The sequence below is a fragment of the Hemiscyllium ocellatum genome, chromosome 39 (assembly GCF_020745735.1).
Source record: "Hemiscyllium ocellatum isolate sHemOce1 chromosome 39, sHemOce1.pat.X.cur, whole genome shotgun sequence".
Taxonomy (NCBI): Eukaryota; Metazoa; Chordata; class Chondrichthyes; order Orectolobiformes; family Hemiscylliidae; genus Hemiscyllium; species Hemiscyllium ocellatum.
This window is the reverse complement of record NC_083439.1, coordinates 30,141,774-30,166,125: the sequence shown is the minus strand read 5'-3', so window position 1 is coordinate 30,166,125 and position 24,352 is coordinate 30,141,774. Positions and strand designations below refer to the sequence as shown.

The 24,352-nt window shown below is 47.0% G+C and overlaps 1 protein-coding gene and 1 pseudogene across 1 annotated transcript; both read left to right on the top strand.

Annotated features, from left to right (window-relative positions):
• The first annotated feature begins 697 nt into the window (after window positions 1–697).
• Window positions 698–13,336, top strand: LOC132834215 (uncharacterized). Its single transcript, XM_060852879.1, has 14 exons — window positions 698–922; window positions 1,715–1,830; window positions 1,922–2,025; window positions 2,115–2,292; window positions 2,376–2,502; window positions 2,584–2,672; window positions 3,178–3,349; window positions 11,193–11,384; window positions 12,164–12,279; window positions 12,369–12,472; window positions 12,550–12,727; window positions 12,811–12,937; window positions 13,019–13,107; window positions 13,195–13,336. Exons 1-14 carry the CDS (start codon window positions 698–700, stop codon window positions 13,334–13,336), a joined length of 1,959 nt encoding a protein of 652 aa, XP_060708862.1.
• A 172-nt stretch (window positions 13,337–13,508) lies between these two features.
• LOC132834214 (zona pellucida sperm-binding protein 3-like) lies at window positions 13,509–22,333 on the top strand (annotated as a pseudogene).
• The last annotated feature ends 2,019 nt before the right edge of the window (window positions 22,334–24,352 follow it).

Below are 24,352 nucleotides of genomic sequence, written 5' to 3'. Positions count from 1 at the left end.
TGCATTGTCCCGATCAAACATTCCCCTGACAGGGACATGACAAGTTTAGATACAGAATAAAGCTTCTTCCATATTGCCTCCATCAAACACTTCCGGGGGAGGTGTAATATAAGGTCAATCCATTTGTTCTGACCAAACCCCATCCTCAGACAATCTCTCCGTGGGTCTCACTGTCAGTCTCTTTGGGTGAGGGTTGGCAGGACCCAGCAGACACCCTCCTGGATTAATGAGCTATGTTTGATGAGTGTATTGATGGGGCCTTCACCATGAGACCTTGTGGAGCTGAATTCAGTCAGGTGACAGCACAGCAGCTCACAGTCACTCCTATTGGTCCAAATGAAATAGGCCCGCCTGGTAATAACTCGATGGGTTCAGTCATTGGTGGACATTGTAGAGATTGGGGCTGGTTGATTGGTTCAATGTTGCTGCTTCTGGTCACATTGGTGTCAGGTGAGTGCAGGTTGTGTGTATAAAAGGAGCTGGTTGGGGGTGTGTGGGGATGGTTGAGTTGTTTGTGATCATGGGTGATTTTGTAGTGAGGGGTTTGTTCCCTTTGTTGGTGTTAGTTGGAGCTGTTTGTTGCTCTGACACATGGCAACAGTTTCTGAGCCAGAGGTTTCCATGGACAATAGTGAGAGCCAGCCCTGTTCCTGAGAGAGTGCCTCCTCATGAGGGTCCTACTGCTTCCAGTTTCCGAATGTCTGAGGTTGGGAATGTGTCCCCACTGCAGACTGTGATGGTGCAGTGTGGAGAGCACAACCTGCTAGTGAGGGCCCAGCTGGATTTATTTGGAACTGGGCACCTGATTAAAGCTGCTGACCTGACATTGGGGACAGCAGGTTGTCCCTCAACCAGGGTCTACCCTGAGAACCAGACTGTCCTCTTTGACTATGGGCTGCATGAGTGTGGTAGTAGATTGCAGGTAATGGGGGTTGTCTACACTTGCGGGAAGCTTGGGCTGTCCAGGTTTTCCTGGATGTGGTGATGTTGATATTGAGGAGGACTAGACTTCTAAATTCTCAAATTGTCAGACTAAGTTCCTATCTTGGGTTGTATTGTACCTGAACTGTTCTCCATCTCTAGCCTTGTGCTCCTATTCTCATTATGTAATCAGCAGCCTCGAAACCAGTGTATATTCTAACAGAACACTTTGTCAATATGAATTTGTCCTGTAGCTTAAACTGTTTTGATTTCATTCTGGTTAATTATTGTTTTCTCTACTTTTCCCATCTTGTGCACTCTGTATATTGCCTCACATTGCTATTAATCTCTCCACATATTCTGCTTGTAATCTTTGCTCACAATCTGAAAATTTCATGATAACATTGGGAGATGATGGCCAAAAGATCCCTGCAGCCTCTTCCCTGTGATAACAATCACCATATCACTGTTCCATCAATACCTATCTCTAATTCTGCCTGAGACACCAACACCACCTTTTTTCACCCAATGTTTGGATCAGGAATTCCCATCTTGACATCTACAATGATGTCACACCTTGTTAAATTGATCCTAAATGACTAACCCCTGACCTGTGACCTAGAGCTCTCTAGTAGTGGTCCCTTGAGCTCTGGGGGGGTGGGAAAGCAGTTTCCTGGCCCTGAAACTGTCACTTGCTAAAGAATTGTCCCAATGTGACAGTGTCATTGTGAACCCTGTGTAGATCCTTCTCATTTCAGATCAGCCCCTCATTCCTTACCCTGGTGTCTTCCAGATGACTGGAGATTTCCTGATCTACACCACCCACCTGACCCACATCCCAAACTATCCTGGATCTGTCATTGTGAGAACAAATGGAGCTGTTGTTCCCATTGAATGTCGGTATTTCAGGTGAGAATCTTTAATTGATTGTCAGTATGATCCCCTGCTGCTGTTGTCTAACACTAGCCTAAAATGGCTGTGCTGTCTCCTTTTCCCCCAGGAAGGGCAATGTGAGCAGTAATCCCATCAAGCCCACCTGGATCCCATTTAGCTCCACCAGGTCTGGAGAAGGGCATTTGTCATTCTCTCTGCGTCTAATGAATGGTATGTGATGGGTGGCTGGGGAGGGATCTCCTGGTGGCTCTGTGGGAGTTGTACCCACTTGCTCCAACCCTTGTCTTGCTGTACTTCAGATGATTGGCTTACAGAGCGCACTTCCACTGTCTACTACCTGGGAGACCTCATTCACATTGAGGCATCTGTTTCAATGGCCAACCATGTGTCCCTGAAGCTGTACATTGATCGCTGTGTAGCTACACTGAGCCCAGACAAGGACTCCACCCTGAGATACAGCATCATTGACTACAATGGGTAAGGAGTTCTCTGCTTTCTCCAGCTGCTCCCATCTCAATGGCTTCACTCCATTCACTTCATGGCCCTTTGTCCATCTGCAGTTGCCTCCTGGACAGCAAAGCTGAGGACTCCTTTTCAACCTTTGTGTTGCCCAGAGATGGGCGGGAGCCGGACAAGCTCCAGTTTGACTTGGATGCCTTCCGTTTCTATGGAGATGAGCGATCCTTGGTAAGAGGAAGCTGCTGATGTGCTTCTCCACATTGGGGAGGGAGTCACTAAACACTGACTTGTTCTGACTATGTCCCTCAGATATTCATCACCTGTCACCTGAGAGTTGCTGCAGTGGATCAGGGAGATTCCAGGAACAAAGCTTGTACTTTCCAGAAGCTGGAGCATATGTAAGTTCCCTCTCCCTGTCCCTCAGATGTTGTTGTTGGGAGAGGTGATGCACCATGTGGTTGATGGGCTGTTTCTCTTGTTTAGCTGGAGGCCATTGGAGGGGTCAGACAGTGACATTTGTGCCTGTTGCCATGTGGGGAATTGTGGGAGCACAAGGGAGATCCTGATCCCTTTCAGAGGAAGGAGAGACCTTGGCACTGAAGCAGGTAGGTCGCTGACACTGTCAGATCTCCCCTCCCTTACCTCCTCACCACCCCACACCCTTCCCTGACTGGGATGTTTGATCTTGCAGAGAGTGAAGCTGGATTGGAGTGGGAGGAGGAGGCCTCACTTGGTCCCCTGATCATTCTGGATACTCAGCTGATCAACCTGGCAACTGCTCCCCTGACTGAGGGTGACGGAAGGATGCAGGAGAGGTCTCCAAGCGGTGAGTTGGCTGCCTGCTGGTTTCCCTTTCTGTCCCTGTTTTCCCTCAGTAACCATTGGTTTCTCCTTGTTTTGTAGGTGTGGAGTCAGAGCTGGTTGTGATGGTGGTCCTGACTGTGACAGCTGTCTGTCTGATCTCTGCATCATTGCTGGCCTTCCTCCTGTACAGGAGACACAAGCAAACACCCATCAACTGGTGATTGAAATAGTCAATAAAGCAGTGATTCATGGTGTCTTCTGTCTGGAGCTGGTTTGTTTCTGCATCCTCTTTCATACTATCCCTGGGTTTAGCCTCTCCAATCCACAAACTGCACTTTCTGATTGGGTGATGGAAGTATTGTTTGCTCCTTCCAGGAAGTACAGGGGTTTGACATTAGAACGGGCTTTCCATTCAGATGAAATCACTGTTCACAGAATGTGCTGGAGGAACTGCTCAGATGTGGCAGTGTCTGAGGGAGGAGCAGTTGGGGTTCCTCTTCTGCTCTGATTCTCTTCAGAAGTGTCCATGTGGATTCCCAATCTTTCCATCCCCTGAGATGCTGCCAGTCCTGCTGTTTTTGTGAATTGTTATCCCTCTAATTTCTAATATCTACAATATTGGGATATCAAACTGATGGGCTGGAAATTATCATGCCCCTGAACCACAAAGCTATGCTGGCAAGTCCAGAAGGGTTGTGGTCACTTGACTGAATAGAAACCTAATTTTGAATATTGATAACCTTAATGATCTACTCAGTTGAATGTAAACTGTGCTCACTCCCCAGGACAGGGGATGTGGTTGAAGACATCGTACACCACCTCCATTTAACTAATGTGGACACTTTTGAACATGTCGTCATCTACTTCCCTTCTTTCCACACCTTCCATATCCTCCTCCATAGTAAACACTGAACTGTTCTCCCTCCTTGTGGGAGTAAAAGATGGTAACAATACCATCCAGTAATGGAGGGCAAGCTGTGTCATGGTACCAGTGTAGCTGCAGCAGATGAACTCGTTGTTGTACCTGACAGACAGGCAGAGCTGGGGTCATGTCAGTGCCCATAGCTACCCCTTTACTCTGAATTGGTTTCACCAACGTGTAGAACATTTCTGGACTTCACAGCAATCAACCCCACCACCTTCTGGCTGAACACTCCAATTCCCCCTTCCACTCTGCCAAGGGCATGCAATTCCTGGGCTGCCTCTTCCACCAAATTCTAGCCTCCCAACAACTGGAGGAAGAACACCTCATCTCCCATCTTTTGATCTTGTTGATAGAGGTTTCCAATCTGGATTTCAAGTTCTGAACTTCCTTTCCAACCATCTTATTCAGCACTGCTCTCTCTCTTTCAACTGTCCAACATGTCTACCTTCTTTCCCATCTACTTCTCCACAATGACCATCACAGCTGCCACCCCCCCTCACCTTCAACTAACTATCTTGTATTCTCAGATACTTTCCCCACCCCCTTTCCCATTTATCTCTCTGCCCCCTTGGAACCTCCCACATTCCTGATGCCAAGCTTATGCTTGAAATGTTGACTCTCCTGGTCATCAGATACTGCCTGACCAGCTGTGCTTTTCCAGTACCACATGTTTTGACTCTGATCTGCAGCCATCCCCCTCTCCCTTGTCCAATGTAGTCAGTTCCCATAAACAACCCGTTGGCAAAAGGTAAATTCAGAAACCACTGTAGCAAATCCAAAAGCAGGAACAGCCCCCGCAGCCTAGATTTGGTGACTGAAGGAGTGGGGGGAAAATAGCTTTCACTGGAAGACCTTAGCAGTACTGCTACACATTAAAAGTACTGAAGCTGAGAGCTTGACCACACCCATTCAGACTGATTCTATTGTTTCAATTTAAATAGAAAATCCAAGACCTCATTGTCTGTTTACTGGTTATCGACAGACAGCTCCCACCTTTGCCTCAAAGACTCTCCAAAAAAAAAGATTCTTCAAACCATTGTCAGCTGCTGAAGACTCTGGAAGGAACTTACACTCAGGACTAAAAGCAAAATAATGCAGAGGTTGGAAATCTGAAACCACAGAATGCTGGGAAAACTCAGGTGGTCTGGCAGTGTCTGTGGTCAGGTCCTGCTAACCTTCCAAGAGTCTCTCTCGATTAAAAATGTGAACCTGTCTCCCCAGTCACTGCTCAGATTTCTCCCGCATTCTCTTGGGCAGCATTGTGGCACAGTGGTTAGCAATCGGCTTGTTTCCAGCCTTGGGTGACTATCGTGTGGAATTCTCCCTGTCTGTGTGTGGGGTTTTTCCCCACAATCCAAAGATGTGCAGGTTAGATGAAATGGCTATGCTAAATTAACCATAGATTTGAGGGATGTGTAGGTTAGGGACATTAGTCAGGGGTAAAGGTGGAGTAAGAGAATGGGTCTAGGTGGCTTTTTTTTCAGTTAGTGTGGAATTGTTGGACTGAATGGCCAGTTTCCACACTGCAGGGATTCTATGTTAATTAAACTCTTAATTCCTTGACACTAATGGCTATCTCAGGTGTCTGTCTACAGGTGGGTGGGACAAGTGGCATAATGGTATGTTACTGAGACAGGAATTCAGTGAGTCAGGTTAATCATCTGCGGCTGGGGGCTCAAATCTTATTGCAAATGTTTAGCCTTATCCTATGCGCTGGGCTCCTCCATCATTAAGGGTAGGGAAATTTGTGTAACCTCCTCCCCTTGGCAAATTGTTCCATGTCAATGAAAATGTCCATCCACACTAACCCCATTTCCCTGGACAGGGCCTACAGCCTCCTAATCCTTTCCTATCCATGAATTTGTCCAAATGCATTTTGAACGTTGTTTCTGTACCTGCTTCAACCACATCTGCTGGCTTCTTATTCCATCTACTGACCTCCGTCTGTGTGAAATCATTGCCCCTCATGTTCCTTTTCATTCTTTCCCCTCTAACCTGAAACTGGTGCCCTCTCGGCCTTGACTCCTCAACCCTGGGAAAAAGACTGAGCACGTTTACCCCATCCATGCCTTTCATGATCTGATACACTTCCATAAGAATCCACCATCCCTCCACACACTACCCAACCCCGCCCTCCCCAAGTCTCCTTTGCTCTGAAGAAAAATGTCAAAGCTTATCCAACCTCTCCCTCCAACTCAGACCCTGAGTCCTGGCAACATCCTTGTAAATTCCTTCTGCACTCTATCCAGTTTAATAGCATCTTTCCTGTAGCAAGGTGACCAAAACTGAACGCAATACTCCAAGTGCAGCCTCAACAACATTCTGTACACCTGCAACATCACTTCCCAATGTCTGTACTCAGTGTCCTGACTGATGAAGGCCAGTGTGCTAAAAGCTGCCTTCACTGCCCTGTCTACCTGTGAATCCACGTTCAGAGAACCATCCACCTGAACTTCAAGGTCCCTCTGTTCCACTACACTCCTTAAGACCCAACCATTCACCATGAAAATCCTACCTTGACGTGACTTTCCAAACTAACACCTCATACTGACTTACATTGAACTCCATTTGCAATTTTTCTATGCACGTGCTCAGGTGGGAGAAAGTGAGGACTGGAGATCAGAGTCAGAAAGTGTGATGCTGTAAAAATACAGCTGGTCAGGCAGCAGTTGAGGAACAAGATAGACAACATTTCAAGAACAAGCTCTTCATCATTAATGAGGGGAGACCCCAAGATTAATAGGAGGTTCTGGTGCTGGGATGAGGGGAAATAAGGAAACTGTTGAAATTGACATTCCCATCTCATGGGATCATGGTAACCTCCTTCATTGACAACTACACTTCCAATTTTTGGTGTCATCTGCAAAAGTATGAATGAAGGATTTATCCACCTTTATCCAGAATCATACTATCCCTACAGAATGGAAACAGACTATTTGGCCCAACAAGTCCACACTGACTTTCCAAAAGATAACCCACCCAGACTCATTCCCCTCCCCTATTACTCTACATGCCCCCTCACTAACGCATCTAACTTACACATCCCTGAGGAAGGTTCGCATGGCCATGTATTTATCTAAATGCACTTTTGAACGTTGTTTATGTACCTGCCTCATCCATTTCTGCTGGCTTCTTATTCCATATGCGTACTCCGCCGCCCCGCCCCCCAGCTCTGTGTGAAATCATTGCCCCTTAGGTTCCCTTTCATTCTTTCCCCACGAACCTTAAACTGATGTCCTCTAGTCCTTAACACCTCCACACTGAGAAAAAGACTGAGTGCATTCACCGCATCCATGCCTTTCATAATCTGATACACTTCCATAAGAATACACCATCAACACCACCCGCCCCAACCCCACTCTCCTTTGCTCCAAAGAAAAAAGTCCATGTCCAACCTCTCCCTCCAACTCAGACCCTGAGTCCTGGCAACATCCTTGGAAATTCCTTCTGCACTCTATCCTGTTTAATAGCATCTTTCCTGTAGCAAGGTGACCAAAACTGAACACAATACTCCAAGTGCAGCCTCAACAACATTCTGTACACCTGCAACATCACTTCCCAACGTCTGTACTCCGTGCCCTGACTGATGAAGGCCAGTGTGCCCATAGCCTTCTTCACTGCCCTATCTGCCTGTGACTCCACTTTCAGAGAACCATACACCTGAACTTCAAGGTCCCTCTGTTCCACTACACTCCTTAAGGCCCTACCATTCATCGTGAAACTCCAACTTAGATTTGACTTTCCAAAATGTAACACCTCATACTTGTCTACGTTGAACTCCATTTGCAATTTCTCGGTGCACGTGCCCAGTTGGGAGAAAGTGAGGGCTGGAGATCAGAGTTGGGCAGTGTGGTGCTGTCAAAGCACAGCCGGTCAGGCAGCATCTGAGGAACAAGAGAGACAACATTTCAAACACAAGCCCTTCACCAGGAATGGGTGGGTCCCTAAAGGGGGCAGAGAGGTAAATGGGAGGGGCTGTGGTTGGGAGGAGGGCAAATAAGGAAACTGGTGAAATCGACATGATCCAATCACATGAGATCATGGTAACCTCCTTCACTGACAACTACACCTCCAATTTTGGTGTCATCTGCAAACTTACTAACGAAACCTCCCATGTTCACACCCAAATCATTTATACAAATGACAAAAAGCACCGATCCTTATGGCACACCAACAGTCACAGGCCTCCACTCTGAAAAACAATCCTCCACCACGACCCTGTGTCTTCTACCTTCCAGCCAGTTCTGTATCCACATCCCTGTATTCTATGAGATCTAACCTTGCTAACCAGTCACCCATGAGGCACTTTGTTGAATGCCTTGCTGAAGTCCATACAGATCACATCCACCACACTGCTCTCATCAATCCTCTGCATTACTTCTTCAAAAAAGTCAATCAATTTTATGAGAAATGATTTCTCTCCCACAAAGCCATGCTGACTATCCCTAATCAGTCTTTGGCTTACCAAATACATGTAAATCCTATCCCTCAGGAATCCCTCCTATAACTTGCCCACCACCGATGCCAAGCTGACTAGTCTGTAGTTCCCTGGCTTTTCCTGACCACCTTTCCTAAATAGTGACAACACATTAGCCAACCTCCAGTCTTCCGGTACCTCACCTGCAAATGTTGATGATACAAATTTCTCAGCAAGAGGCCCAGCAATCACTCCCCAAGCTTCCCACAGAATTCCAGGGTACACCTGATCAGGTCGTAGGGAGTTATTGTAGTGGTTCTGTTCGCCGAGCTGGAAGTTTTTGTTGCAAACGTTTCGTCCCCTGGCTAGGAGACATCATCAATGCTCTGGAGCCTCCTGCGAAGCACTTCTTTGATGTTTCTTCAGGCATTTATAGTGGTCTGTCCTTGCCACTTCCGGGTGTCAGTTTCAGCTGTCCGCTGTAGTGATTGGTACATTGGGTCCAGGTCGATGTGTCTGTTGATGGAGTTTGTGGATGAATGCCATGCCTCTAGGAATTCCCTGGCTGTTCTCTGTCTGGCTTGCCCTATGTTAGTAGTGTTTTCCCAGTCGAATTCATGTTGCTTGTTGTCTGAGTGTGTGGCTACTAGGGATAGCTGATCACGAAACGACACGACCAGCTATCTCTAGTAGCCACACACTCAGACAACCAGGAACATGAATTCGACTGGGAAAACACTACTATCATAGGGCAAGCCAGACAGAGAACAGCCAGGGAATTCCTAGAGGCATGGCATTCATCCACAAACTCCATCAACAGACACATCGACCTGGACCCAATGTACCAATCACTACAGCGGACAGCTGAAACTGACACCCGGAAGCGGCAAGGACAGACCACTATAAATGCCTGAAGAAACATCAAAGAAGCGCTTCGCAGGAGGCTCCAGAGCATTGATGATGTCTCCTAGCCAGGGGACGAAACGTTTGCAACAAAAACTTCCAGCTCGGCAAACAGAACCACTACACCAAGCACCCGAGCTACAAATCTTCGCACAAACTTTGTAGGGAGTTATACACATAATCATAGAATCCCTAGTTTGGAAACAGGCCATTTGGCCCAACAAGTCCACGCTGACCCTTTGAAGAGTAACCCAGCCAAACCCATTCCCTTACCCTATTACTCTGCATATTCCCTGTCTAATGTACCGAACCTACATATCCCTGACCACTGACAGTACTTTCCCATGGCTAACCCACCTAACCTGCACATCTTTGAACAGTGGGAGGAAACCAGAGCTCCCAGAGTAATCCCACACAGACACAAGGAGAATGTGCAAACTCCACACAGAATGTCGCCCGAGACTGGAATCGAACCCATGTCCCTGGTGCTGTGAGGTAGCAGTGCTAACCACTGTGCCACCGTGCTGCCCCATCGTCCCTTTTAGAATGAATGTAAAATTCTCTCAACACCCTGCACCTTCATCTACCTATCACCATCCCAGCTATCTTCCTCCCCAATCTCTAACCTTCTATTTATCTCTCAGTGCCCTTTCCCAACCTATAATCCTGATGAAGGGCTTACACCTGAAACAGTGACTCTCCTGCTCCTCAGATGCTGCATGACCTGCTGTACTTTTCAGAGACCATACACTTTGACTGTGATCTCCAAAATCTGCAATCCTCACTTTCTCCCTCAACACCATCCCCCAACAAACTCCGCCAGAGCAAAGTCAACGTGGGACTCGATACATGAGCTTCCTCTGCTCATTTTCACTGAACAGAAAGCTGTCTCTGCACTTTTAAACTAAATGTACAGCTATACTGTCTACATCAAACACTTTTAATCCAGGAACATCACTGAGTTAGAAATGGAGTAATAGATTCTATTCTTTCCAATTGAAGCTAAAGTTTCCTCTATTCTTGAAAACTGGAAGGAAAGCTGTCCCCATCAAAGGTTCCCAGGACAGAGACAGCACCACGGTGAAATACAGAGTAAAACTACCACGACTCTATGAATTAAAAGGAACATCACAGTAAAGCTCTCCCTGCATTGTCCCGATCAAATATTCCCGTGACAGGGACATGACAAGTTTAGATTCAGAATAAAGCTTCTTCCATATTGCCTCCATCAAACACTTCCAGGGGGAGGTGCAGTATAAGGTTTGTTCTGCCCAAACCCCATCCTCAGACAATCTCTCCGTGGGTCTCACTGTCAGTCTCCTCAGGTGAGGATGGGCAGGACCCAGCAGACACCCTCCTGGATTAATGAGCTATGTTTGATGATTGTATTGATGGGGCCTTCACCATGAGACCTTGTGGAGCTGAATTCAGTCAGGTGACAGCACAGCAGCTCACAGCCACTCCAATTGGTCCAAATGAAATAGGCCCTCCTGGTAATAACTCGATGAGTTCAGTCATTGGTGGACATTGTAGAGATTGGGGCTGGTTGATTAGTTCAATGTTGCTGCTTCTGGTCACATTGGTGTCAGGTGAGTGCAGGTTGTGTGTATAAAAGGAGCTGGTTGGGGGTGTGTGGGGATGGTTGAGTTGTTTGTGATCATGGGTGATTTTGTAGTGAGGGGTTTGTTCCCTTTGTTGGTGTTAGTTGGAGCTGTTTGTTGCTCTGAAACATGGCAACAGTTTCTGAGCCAGAGGTTTCCATGGACAATAGTGAGAGCCAGCCCTGTACCTGAGAGAGTACATCCTCATGGGGGTCCTATTGGTTCCAGTTTCCAAATGTCTGAGGTTGGGAGTTTGTCCCCACTGCAGACTGTGATGGTGCAGTGTGGAGAGCACAACCTGCTGGTCAGGGCCCAGCTGGATTTCTTTGGAACTGGGCACCAGATTAAAGCTGCTGACCTGACCCTGGGGACAGCAGGTTGTCAGCCAACCAGGGTCTACCCTGAGAACCAGATTGTCCTCTTTGACTATGGGCTGCATGAGTGTGGTAGTAGATTGCAGGTAATGGGGGTTGTCTACACTTGCTGGAAGCTTGGGCTGTCCAGGTTTTCCTGAATGTAGTGATGTTGATATTGAGGAGGACTAAGTCTGACAATTTAGAAGTCATGCTCCTATCTTGGATTTTTTTCTGTACCTGAACTGTTCTCCATCTCTAGCCTTGTGCTCCTATTCTCATTGGTTTAGAAGCCTCTGATTACACACACAGTTCTGTTAGAATGTATATTTATTCAATATGAATTTGGCCTGTAGTTCAAACTGTTGATTTTTCTTTCTAGTTAATTATTGTTTTCACTCTTTCCATCTCGTGCACTCTGTATATTGCCTCCCATTGCTATTAATCTCTCCACATATTCTGCTCATAATCTCTGCTCACAATCTGAAAGTTTCATGATAACATTGGGAGATGATGGCTAAAAGATCCTGGCAGCCTCTTCTGTGATAATAATCAGCATCTACCTGTTCCCTCAATATTTATCTCTAATTCTGCCTGAGACACCAACACCACCTTCTTTCCCCCAATGTTTGGATCAGGAATTCCCATCCTGACCTCTAAAATGATGTCACACCTTGTTAAATTGATCCTAAATGACTAACCCCTGACCTGTGACCTACTGTCCTCTAGTGGTCCCTCCAGCTCTGGGGGTGGGAAAGCAGTCTCCTGGCCCTGAAACTGTCACTTGCCCTAAAGAATTGTCCCAATGTGACAGTGTCATTGTGAACCCTGTGTGATCCTTCTCACTTCAGATCAGCCCCTCATTCCTAAACCTGGTGTCTTTCAGATGACTGGAGATTTCCTGATCTACACCATCCACCTGACCTACATCCCAAACTATCCTGGATCTGTCATTGTGAGAACAAATGGAGCTGTTGTTCCCATTGAATGTCGGTATTTGAGGTGAGAATCTTTACTCGATTGTCAGTATGATCCCCTGCTGCTGTTGTCTAACACTAGCCTAAAATGGCTGTGCTGTCTCCTTCCCCCAGGATGGGCAATGTTAGCAGCAATCCCATCAAGCCCACATGGATCCCATTCAGCTCCACCAGGTCTGGAGAAGGGCATCTGTCATTCTCTCTGCGTCTAATGAATGGTATGTGATGGGTGGCTGGGGAGGGATCTCTGGGTGTTGTACCCATTGGCTCCAACCCTTGCCTTGCTGTACTTCAGGTGACTGGCTTACAGAGCGCACTTCCACTGTCTACTACCTGGGAGACCTCATTCACATTGAGGCATCTGTTTCAATGGCCAACCATGTGCCCCTGAAGCTGTACATTGATCGCTGTGTAGCTACACTGAGCCCAGACAAGGACTCCACCCTGAGATACAGCATCATTGACTACAATGGGTAAGGAGCTCTCTGCTTTCTCCAGCTGCTCCCATCTCAATGGCTTCACTCCATTCACTTCATGGCCCTTTGTCCATCTGCAGTTGCCTCCTGGACAGCAAAGCTGAGGACTCCTTTTCAACCTTTGTGTTGCCGAGAGACGGGCGGGAGCCGGACAAGCTCCAGTTTGACCTGGATGCCTTCCGTTTCTATGGAGATGAGCGTTCCTTGGTAAGAGGAAGCTGCTGATGTGCTTCTCCACATTGGGGAGGGAGTCACTAAACACTGACTTGTTCTGACTGTGTCCCTCAGATATTCATCACCTGCCACCTGAGAGTTGCTCCAGCAGATCAGGGAGATTCCAGGAACAAAGCTTGTACTTTCCAGAAGCTGGAGCATATGTAAGTTCCCTCTCCCTGTCCCTCAGGGATGTTGTTGTTGGGAGAGGTGATGCACCATGTGGTTGATGGGCTGTTTCTCTTGTTTAGCTGGAGGCCATTGGAGGGGTCAGACAGTGACATTTGTGCCTGTTGCCATGTGGGGAATTGTGGGAGCACAAGGGAGATCCTGATCCCTTTCAGAGGAAGGAGAGACCTTGGCACTGAAGCTGGTAGGTCATTGACCCTCTAGATGTTGGATCTCTCCTCACTTACCCCCCCCCCCTCCCCCTTCCCTGACTGGTATGTTTTTTTTGCGGAGAGTGAAGCTGGATTGGAGTGTGAGGGGGAGGCCTCACTTGGTCCCCTGATCATTCTGGATACTGAGCTGACCAACCTGGCAACGCAGCCCCTGACTGAGGGTGATGGAAGGATTCAGGAGAGGTCTCCAAGCGGTGAGTTTGCTGCCTGTTAGTTTCCCTTTCTGTCCCTGTTTTCCCTCAGTAACCATTGGTTTCTCCTTGTTTTGTAGGTGTGTAGTCAGAGCTGGTTGTGATGGTGGTCCTGACTGTGACAGCTGTCTGTCTGATCTCTGCTTCATTGCTGGCCTTCCTCCTGTACAGGAGACACGAGCAAACACCCATCAACTGGTGATTGCAATAGTCAATAAAGCAGTGATTCATGGTGTCTTCTCTCTTGACCTGGTTTGTTTCTGCATCCTCTCTTTTTAAACTATGCCTGGGTTTAGCCTTTCTAATCCATGAACTGAGCTTTCTGAATGATTGATTGATTGGGTTATGGAAGATTATTGTTTGCTCCTTCCAGGAAGTACAGGGGTTTGATGATGACATTGAAAGGTGCTTTCCATTCAGATGAAATCACTGTTTACAGAATGTGCTGGAGGAACTGCTCAGATGTGGCAGTGTCTGAGGGAGGAGCAGTTTGGTTCCTTGTCTGTTCTGATTCTCTTCAGAAGTGTCCATGTAGATTCCCAATGTTCCCATCTCCTGAGATACTGCCAGTCCTGCTGTTTTTGTGAATTGTTATCCCTCTAATTTCTAATATCTACAATATTGGGATATCAAACTGATGGGCTGGAAATTATCATGCCCCTGAACCACAAAGCTATGCTGGCAAGTCCAGAAGGGTTGTGGTCACTTAATTGAATAGAAACCTAATTTTGAATGTGGATGGCGCTAATGATCTATTCAGCGTTGAATGTGAACTGTGCTCACCCCTCCAGGACAAGGGATGTGCTTGAAGACATCTAACACCACCTCCATTTAACTAATGTTCAAAAGTGTCCACATGTCACTAGGTACTTCCCTTCTTTCCACACCTTCCCTATCCTCCTCCATAGTAAACACTGAACTGTTCTCGCTCTTTGTGGGAGGAAAAGATGGTAACAATACCATCCAGTAATGGAGGGCATGGTGTGTCATGGTACCAGTGTAGCTGTAGAAAGTGAACTTTGTTGTACCTGACAAAGAGGCAGGCAGAGCTGTGGTCATGTTGGTGCCCATAGCTACCCCTTTACTCTGAATTGGTTTCACCAAGCTGTAGAACATTTCTGGACTTCACAGCAATCAATCCCACCACCTTCTGGCTGAACACTCCAATTCCCCCTTCCACTCTGCCAAGGGCATGCAAGTCCTGGGCTGCCTCTACCACCAAATTCTAACCTCCCAACAACTGGAGGAAGAACACCTCATCTCCCATCTTTTGATCTTGTGGATGAAAAATTCCAGTGTGGATTTCTCCAGTTCTGATCTTCCTTTCCCACCTTATCCCAGATCCGACCATCTTACTCAGCACTGCCCTCTTTCTGTTTGAAATGTCTATCTGCTGTATCCCTCTACTTCTCCACTGAATATCACTGCCACTGCTCTCCCCCTCCTTCTCCTCCTCCCACCCCCCCCCCTTCAGCTAACTATATTGTATTCAGATACTTTCCCCACCCCCTACCTATTTATCTCTCTGCCCCCTTGGAACCTCCCACATTCCTGATGCCAAGCTTATGCTTGAAATGTTGACTCTCCTGTTCATCAGATACTGCCTGACCAGCTGTGCTTTTCCAGTACCACATGTTTTTTCTCTGATCTGCAGCCATCCCCCTCTCCCTTGTCCAATGTAGTCAGTTCCCATAAACAACCCGTTGGCAAAAGGCAAATTCAGAAACCACTGTAGCAAATCCAAAAGCAGGAACAGCTTTCCCCACCCCACCCCCCCCCCCCCCCGCCTAGATTTTGTGACTGAAGGAGTGAGGGGAAAATAGCTTTCACTGGAAGACCTTAGCAGTACTGCTGAATGTTAAAAGTACTGATTCTGAGAGCTTGACCACACCCATTCAGACTGATTCTATTGTTTTAAATAGAAAATCCAAGACCTCATTGTCTGTATACTGGTTATCGACAGACAGCTCCCACCTTTGCCTCAAAGACTCTCAAAAAAAAACTGGGACAAAATATGATTCTTCAAACCATAGCATTGTCAGATGGTGAAGACTCTGGAAGGAACTTACACTCAGGACTAAAAGCAAAATACTGCACAGGCTGGAAATCTGAAACCACAGAATGCTGGGAAACTCTGGTGGTCTGGCAGCGTCAGTTGTCAGGTACTGCTAACCTTCCAAGAGTCTCTCTCGATACAAACGTGTACCTGTCTCCCCAGTCACTGCTCAGATTACTCCCGCATTCTCTTGGGCAGCATGGTGGCACAGTGGTTAGCAATCAGTTTGTTTCCAGCCTTGGGTGACTATCGTGTGGAATTCTCCCTGTCTGTGTGTGGGGTTTTTCCCCACAATCCAAAGATGTGCAGGTTAGATGAAATGGCTATGCTAACTTAACCATAGATTTGAGGGATGTGTAGGTTAGGGACATTAGTCAGGGGTAAAGGTGGAGTAAGAAAATGGGTCTAGGTGGCTTTTTTTTTTTCAGAGTTAGTGTGGAATTGTTGGACTGAATGGCCAGTTTCCACACTGCAGGGATTCTGTTAATTAAACCCTTAAATCCTTGACACTAATGGCTATCACTGAGCCATCTGTCTTAGGCTCAGGCTTCTGTCTACAGGTGGGTGGAACAAGTGGCATAATGGTAGTGTTACTGAGACAGGAATTCAGTGAGTCAGGTTAATCATCTGCAGCTGGGGTCTCAAATCTTATTGCAAATGTTTAGCCTTATCCTATGCGCTGGGCTCCTCCATCATTAAGGGTAGGGAAATTTGTGTAACCTCCTCCCCCTTGGCAAATTGTTCCATGTCAATGAAAATGTCCATCCACACTAACCCCATTTCCCTGTACATGGCCCACAGCCTTCTAATCCTCTCCTATCCATGAATTTGTCCAAATGCAGTTTGAATGTTGTGGTTGAAGCAGGTACAGAAACATCTGCTGGCTTCTTATTCCATCTGCTGCCCTCCCTCTGCATGAAATCTTTGCCCCTCACGTTCCTTTTCATTCTTTCCCCTCTAACCTGAAACTGGTGCCCTCTCGGCCTTGACTCCTCAATCCTGGGGAAAAAGACTGAGCACATTCATCCCATCCATGCCTTCCATGATCTGATACACTTCCATAAGAGTCCACCATCCCTCCACACACTACCCAACCCTGCCCTCCTCAAGTCTCCTTTGCTCTGAAGGAAAAACGTCAAAGCTTATCCAACCTTTCCCTCCAACTCAGACCCTGAGTCCTGGCAACATCCTTGTAAATTCCTTCTGCACTCTATCCTGTTTAATAGCATCTTTCCTGTAGCAAGGTGACCAAAACTGAACACAATACTCCAAGTGCAGCCTCAACAACATTCTGTACACCTGCAACATCACTTCCCAACATCTGTACTCAGTGCCCTGACTGATGAAGGCCAGTGTGCCCATAGCCTTCTTCACTGCCCTGTCTACCTGTGACTCCACTTCCAGAAAACCATACACCTGAACTTCAAGGTCCCTCTGTTCGACTACACTCCTTAAGGCCCTACCATTCATCATGATACTCCAACTTAGATTTGACTTTCCAAAATGTAACACCTCATACTTATCTATGTTGAACTCCATTTGCAATTTCTCGGGGCACGTGCCCAGTTGGGAGAAAGTGAGGGCTGGAGATCAGAGTTGGGAAGTGTGGTGCTGTCAAAGCACAGCCGGTCAGGCAGCATCTGAGGAACAAGAGAGACAACATTTCAAACACAAGCCCTTCACCAGGAATGGGTGGGTCCCTAAAGGGGGCAGAGAGGTAAATGGGAGGGGCTGTGGTTGGGAGGAGGGGAAATAAGGAAACTGGTGAAATCGACATGATCCAATCACATGAGATCATGGTAACCTCCTTCGCTGACAACTACACCTCCAATTTTGGTGTCATCTGCAAACTTACTAATGATACCTCCCATGTTCACATCCAAATCATTTATACAAATGACAAAAAGCACCGATCCTTATGGCACACCAACGGTCACAGGCCTCCACTCTGGAAAAACAATCCTCCACCACGACCCTGTGTCTTCTACCTTCCAGCCAGTTCTGTATCCACATCCCTGTATACTATGAGATCTAACCTTGCTAATCCGTCACCCATGAGGCACTTTGTTGAATGCCTTGCTGAAGTCCATACAGATCACATCCACCACACTGCTCTCATCAATCCTCTGCATTACTTCTTCAAAAAAGTCAAACAATTTTATGAAAAATGATTTCTCTCCCACAAAGCCATTCTGACTATCCCTAATCAGTCGTTGGCTTACCAAATACATGTAAATCCTATCCTTCAGGAATCCCTCCTATAACTTGCCCACCACTGATGCCAAGCTCACTAGTCTGTAGTTCCCTGGCTTTTCCTGACCACCTTTCCTAAATAGTGGCAACACATTAGCCAACCTCCATCTTCCGGTACCTCACCTACAAATGTTGATGATACAAATTTCTCAGCAAGAGGCCCAGCAATCACTCCCCGAGCTTCCCACAGAGTTCCAGGGTACACCTGATCAGGCCGTAGGGAGTTATACACATAATCATAGAATCCCTAGTTTGGAAACAGGCCATTTGGCCCAACAAGTCCATGCTGACCCTTTGAAGAGTAACCCAGCCAAACCCATTCCCTTACCCTATTACTCTGCATATTCCCTGTCTAATGTACCAAACCTACATATCCCTGACCACTGACGGTACTTTCCCAGGGCTAACCCACCTAACCTGCACATCTTTGAACAGTGGGAGGAGACAGGAGCTCCAAGAGTAATCCTACACAGACACAACGAGAATGTGCAAACTCCACACAGAGTGTCGCCCGAGACTGGAATCGAACCCATGTCCCTGGTGCTGTGAGGCAGCAGTGCTAACCACTGTGTCACCGTGCTGCCCCATCGTCCCTTTTAGAATGAATGTAAAATTATCTCAACACCCTGCACCTTCATCTACCTATCACCATCCCAGCTATCTTCCTCCCCAACCTCTAACCTTCTTTTTATCTCTCAGCCCCCTTTCCCAACACACAATCCTGATGAAGTACTTATACCTGAAACAGTGACTCTCCTGCTCCTCAGATGCTGCATGACCTGCTGTACATTTCAGGGACCATACACTTTGACTGTGATCTCTAGAATCTGCAATCCTCACTTTCTCCCTCAACATCATCCTCCAACAAACTCTGCCAGAGCAAGGTCAACGTGGGACTCGATACATGAGCTTCCTCTGCTCATTTTCACTGAACAGAAAGCTGTCTCTACACTTTTAAACTAAATGTACAGCTATACTGTCTACATCAAACTCTTTCAATCCAGGGACCTCACTGAGTTAGAAATGGAGTAATAGATTCTACTCTTTCCAATTGAAACTAAAGCTTCTTCTATTCTTGAAAACTGGAAGGAAAGCTGTCCCCATCAAAGGTTCCCAGGACACAGACAGCACACGGTGAAATACAGAGTAAAACTGCCACGACTCTATGAATTAAAAGGAACATCACAGTAAAGCTCTCCCTGCATTGTCCCAATCAAACATTCCCCTGACAGGGACATGTCAAGTTTAGATTCAGAATAAAGCTTCGTCCATATTGCCTCTATCAAACACTTCTAGGGGGAGGTGTAATATAAGGTCAATCCCTTTGTTCTGCCCAAACCCCATCCTCAGACAATCCCTCCATGGGTCTCACTGTCAGTCTCTTTGGGTGAGGGTTGGCAGGACCCAGCAGACACCCTCCTGTATCAATGAGCTATGTTTGATGATTGTATTGATGGGGCCTTCACCATGAGACCTTGTGGAGCTGAATTCAGTCAGGTGACAGCACAGCAGCTCACAGCCACTCCAATTGGTCCAAATGAAATAGGCCCTCCTGGTAATAACGCGATGAGTTCAGTCATTGGTGGACATTGTAGAGATTGGGGCTGGTTGATTAGTTCAATGTTGCTGCTTCTGGTCACATTGGTGTCAGGTGAGTGCAGGTTTTGTGTATAAAAGGAGCTGGTTGGGGGTGTGTGGAGAGATGGTTGAGTTGTTTGTGATCATGGGTGATTTTGTAGTGAGGGGTTTGTTCCCTTTGTTGGTGTTAGTTGGAGGTGTCTGTTGCTCTGAAACATGGCAACAGTTTCTGAGCCAGAGGTTTCCATGGACAATAGTGAGAGCCAGCCCTGTTCCTGAGAGAGTGCCTCCTCATGGGGATCCCGTTGGTTCCAGTTTCTGAATGTCTGAGGTTGGGAATGTGTCCCCACTGCAGACTGTGGTGCAGTGTGGAGAGCACAACCTGCTGGTCAGGGCCCAGCTGGATTTATTTGGAACCGGGCACCTGATTAAAGCTGCTGACCTGACCCTGGGGACAGCAGGTTGTCAGCCAACCAGGGTCTACCCTGAGAATCAGACTGTCCTCTTTGACTATATGCTGCATGAGTGTGGTAGTAGACTGCAGGTAATGAGGGTTGTCTACACTTGCTGGAAGCTTGGGCTGTCCAAGTTTTCCTGAATGTAGTGATGTTGATATTGAGGAGGACTAGACCTCTAAATTGTCAGACTAAGTTCCTATCTTGGATTATTACTGTACCTGAACTGTTCTCTATCTCTAGCCTTGTGCTCATATTCTCACTGGTTTAGAAGCCTCTGATTACACACTGTTCTGTTAGAATGTATATTTATTCAATATGAATTTGGCCTGTAGTTCAAACTGTTGATTTTCTTTCTGGTTAATTATTTTTTTCACTCTTTCCATCTCGTGCACTCTAGATATTTGCCTCCCATTGCTATTAATCTCTCCATGTATTCTGCTCATAATCTCTGCTCACAATCTGAAAGTTTCACGATAACATCGGGAGATGATGGCCAAAAGATCCCTGCTGCCTCTTCTGTAATAATAATCACCATCTACCTGTTCCTTCAATATTTATCTCTAATTCTGCCTGAGACACCAATGCCACCTTCATTTTCCTCCACCCACCCACCCTCTCCAATGTTTGGATCAGGAATTCCCATCTGGACCTCTAAAATGATGTCACACCTTGTTAAATTGATCCTAAATGACTAACCCCTGACCTGTGACCTACTGCCCTCTAGTGGTCCCTCCAGCTCTGGGGGTGGGAAAGCAGTCTCCTGGCCCTGAAACTGTCACATGCCCTAAAGAATTGTCCCAATGTGACAGTGTCATTGTGAACCCTGTGTAGATCCTTCTCATTTCAGATCAGCCCCTCATTCCTAAACCTGGTGTCTTTCAGATGACTGGAGATTTCCTGATCTAAACCACCCACCTGACCCACATCCCGAACTATCCTGGATCTGTCATTTGTGAGAACAAATGGAGCTGCTGTTCCCATTGAATGTTGGTATTTCAGGTGAGAATCTTGACTCGATTGTCAGTATGATCCCTTGCTGCTGTTGTCTAACACTGTCCTAAAATGGATGCTTGTCACCTTTCCCCAGGAAGGGCAATGTGAGCAGCAATCCCATCAAGCCCACCTGGATCCCATTCAGCTCCACCAGGTCTGGAGAAGGGCATTTGTCATTCTCTCCGTCTAATGAATGGTATGTGATGGGTGACTGGGGAGGGATCTCCTGGTGTCTGAGTTGTACCCATTGGCTCCAACCCTTGTCTTGCTGTACTTCAGGTGACTGGCTTACAGAGCGCACTTCCACTGTCTACTTCCTGGGAGACCTCATTCACATTGAGGCATCTGTTTCAATGGCCAACCATGTGTCCCTGAAGCTGTACATTGATCGCTGTGTAGCTACACTGAGCCCAGACAAGGACTCCACCCCGAGATACAGCATCATTGACTACAATGGGTAAGGAACTCTCTGCTTTCTCCAGCTGCTCCCATCTCAATGGCTTCACTCCATTCACTTCATGGCCCTTTGTCCATCTGCAGTTGTCTCCTGGACAGCAAAGCTGAGGACTCCTTTTCAACCTTTGTGTTGCCCAGAGACGGGCGGAAGCCGGACAAGCTCCAGTTTGACCTGGATGCCTTCCGTTTCTATGGAGATGAGCGTTCCTTGGTAAGAGGAAGCTGCTGATGTGCTTCTCCACATTGGGGAGGGAGTCACTAAACACTGACTTGTTCTGACTGTGTCCCTCAGATATTCATCACCTGCCACCTGAGAGTTGCTGCAGCAGATCAGGGAGATTCCAGGAACAAAGCTTGTACTTTCCAGAAGCTGGAGCGTATGTAAGTTCCCTCTCCCTGTCCCTCAGGGATGTTGTTGTTGGGAGAGGTGATGCACCATGTGGTTGATGGGCTGTTTCTCTCATTTAGCTGGAGCCCATTGGAGGGGTCAGACAGTGACATTTGTGCCTGTTGCCATGTGGGGAATTGTGGGAGCACAAGGGAGATCCTGATCCCTTTCAGAGGAAGGAGAGACCTTGGCCCTGAAGCTGGTAGGACATTCACCCTCTAGATGTTGGATCTCTCCTCACTTACCCCCCTCCCCTTTCCCTGACTGGTATGTTTGTTGCAGAGAGTGAAGCTGGATTGGAGTGTGAGGGGGAGGCGTCACTTGGTCCCCTGATCATTCTGGATACTGAGCTTACCAACCTGGCAATGCAGCCCCTCACTGAGGGTGATGGAAGGATTCAGGAGAGGTCTCCAAGCGGTGAGTTGGCTGCCTGCTAGTTTCCCTTTCTGTCCCTGTTTTCCCTCAGTAACAACTGGTTTCTCCTTGTTTTGTAGGTGTGGAGTCAGAGCTGGTTGTGATGGTGGTCCTGACTGTGACAGCTGTCTGTCTGATCTCTGCTTCATTGCTGGCCTTCCGCCTGTACAGGAGACACAAGCAAACACCCATCAACTGGTGATTGCAATAGTCAATAAAGCAGTGATTCATGGTGTCTTCTCTCTTAACCTGGTTTGTTTCTGCATCCTCTTTTTTTTTAAACTCTGCCTGGGTTTAGCCTCTCTAGTCCATGAACTGAGCTTTCTGAATGATTGGGTTGTGGAAGATTATGGTTTGCTTATTCCAGGAAGTACAGGGGTTTGATGACATTGAAAGGTGCTTTCCATTCAAATGAAATCACTGTTCACAGAATGTGCTGGAGGAACTGCTCAGATGTGGCAGTGTCTGAGGGAGGAGCAGTTGGGGTTCCTTGTCTGTTCTGATTCTCTTCAGAAGTGTCCATGTGGATTCCCAATGTTCCCGTCTCCTGAGATGCTGCCAGTCCTGCTGTTTTTGTGAATTGTTATCCCTCTAATTTTCTAATATGTACAATATTGGGATATCAAACTGATGGGCTGGAAATTATCATGCCCCTGAACCACAAAGCTATGCTGGCAAGTCCAGAGGGTTGTGGTCACTTAATTGAATAGAAACCTAATTTTGAATGTGGCCCTAATGGTCTATTCAGAGTTGAATGTGAACTGTGCTCTCCCCTCCAGGACAGGGGATGTGGTTGAAGACCTCTAACACCACCTCCATTTAACTAATGTTCAAAAGTGTCCACATGTCACTATCTATTTCCCTTCTTTCCACACCTTCCCTATCCTCCTTCATAGTAAACACTGAACTGTTCTCGCTCTTTGTGGGAGGGAAAGATGGTAACAATTCCATCCAGTAATGGAGGGCACGATGTGTCATGGTACCAGTGTAGCTGCAGTGGATGAACTTGTTGTTGTATCTGATCAAGAGACAGGCAGAGCTGTGGTCATGTTGGTGCCCATAGCTACCCCTTTACTCTGAATTGGTTTCACCAACCTCCAGAACATTTTCTGGACTTCACAGCAATCCACCCCACCACCTTCTGGCTGAACACTCCAACTCCCCCTTCCACTCTGCCAAGGGCATGCAAGTCCTGGGCTGCCTCTCCCACCAAATTCTAGCCTCCCAACAACTGGAGGAAGAATACCTCATCTTCCATCTTTTGATCTTGTGGATGGAGGATTCCAGTGTGGATTTCACCAGTTCTGCTCTTCTTTCCCACCTTATCCCAGATCCAACCATCTTACTCAGCACTGCCCTCTTTCTCTTGGAAATGTCTATCTTTTTTTCCTCTACTTCTCCACTGAACATCACTGCCACTGTCCCCCACCCCCCACCTTCAGCTAACTATATTGTATTCTCAGATACTTTCCCCACCCCCTTCCCATTTATCTCTCTGCCCCCTTGGAACCTCCCACATTCCTGATGCCAAGCTTATGCTTGAAATGTTGACTCTCCTGGTCATCAGATACTGCCTGACCAGCTGTGCTTTTCCAGTACCACATGTTTTGACTCTGATCTGCAGCCATCCCCCTCTCCCTTGTCCAATGTAGTCAGTTCCCATAAACAACCCGTTGGCAAAAGGTAAATTCAGAAACCACTAGCAAATCCAAAAGCAGAAACAGCCCCCCAGCCTAGATTTTGACTGAAGGAGTGAGGGGAAAATAGCTTTCACTGGAAGACCTTAGCAGTACTGCTGAATGTTAAAAGTACTGATTCTGAGAGCTTGACCACACCCATTCAGACTGATTCTATTGTTTTAATTTAAATAGAAAATCCAAGACCTCATTGTCTGTTTACTGGTTATCGACAGACAGCTCCCACCTTTGCCTCAGACTCCAAAAAAACTGGGACGAAGTGATTCTTCAAACCATAGCATTGTCAGCTGCTGAAGACTCTGGAAGGAACTTACACTCAGGACTAAAACCAAAATAATGCAGAGGCTGGAAATCTGAAACCACAATGCTGGGAAAACTCAGGTGGTCTGGCAGTGTCTGTGGTCAGGTCCTGCTAACCTTCCAAGAGTCTCTCTCGATACAAATGTGTACCTGTCTCCCCAGTCACTGCTCAGATTACTCCCGCATTCTCTTGAGCAGCATTGTGGCACAGTGGTTAGCAATCA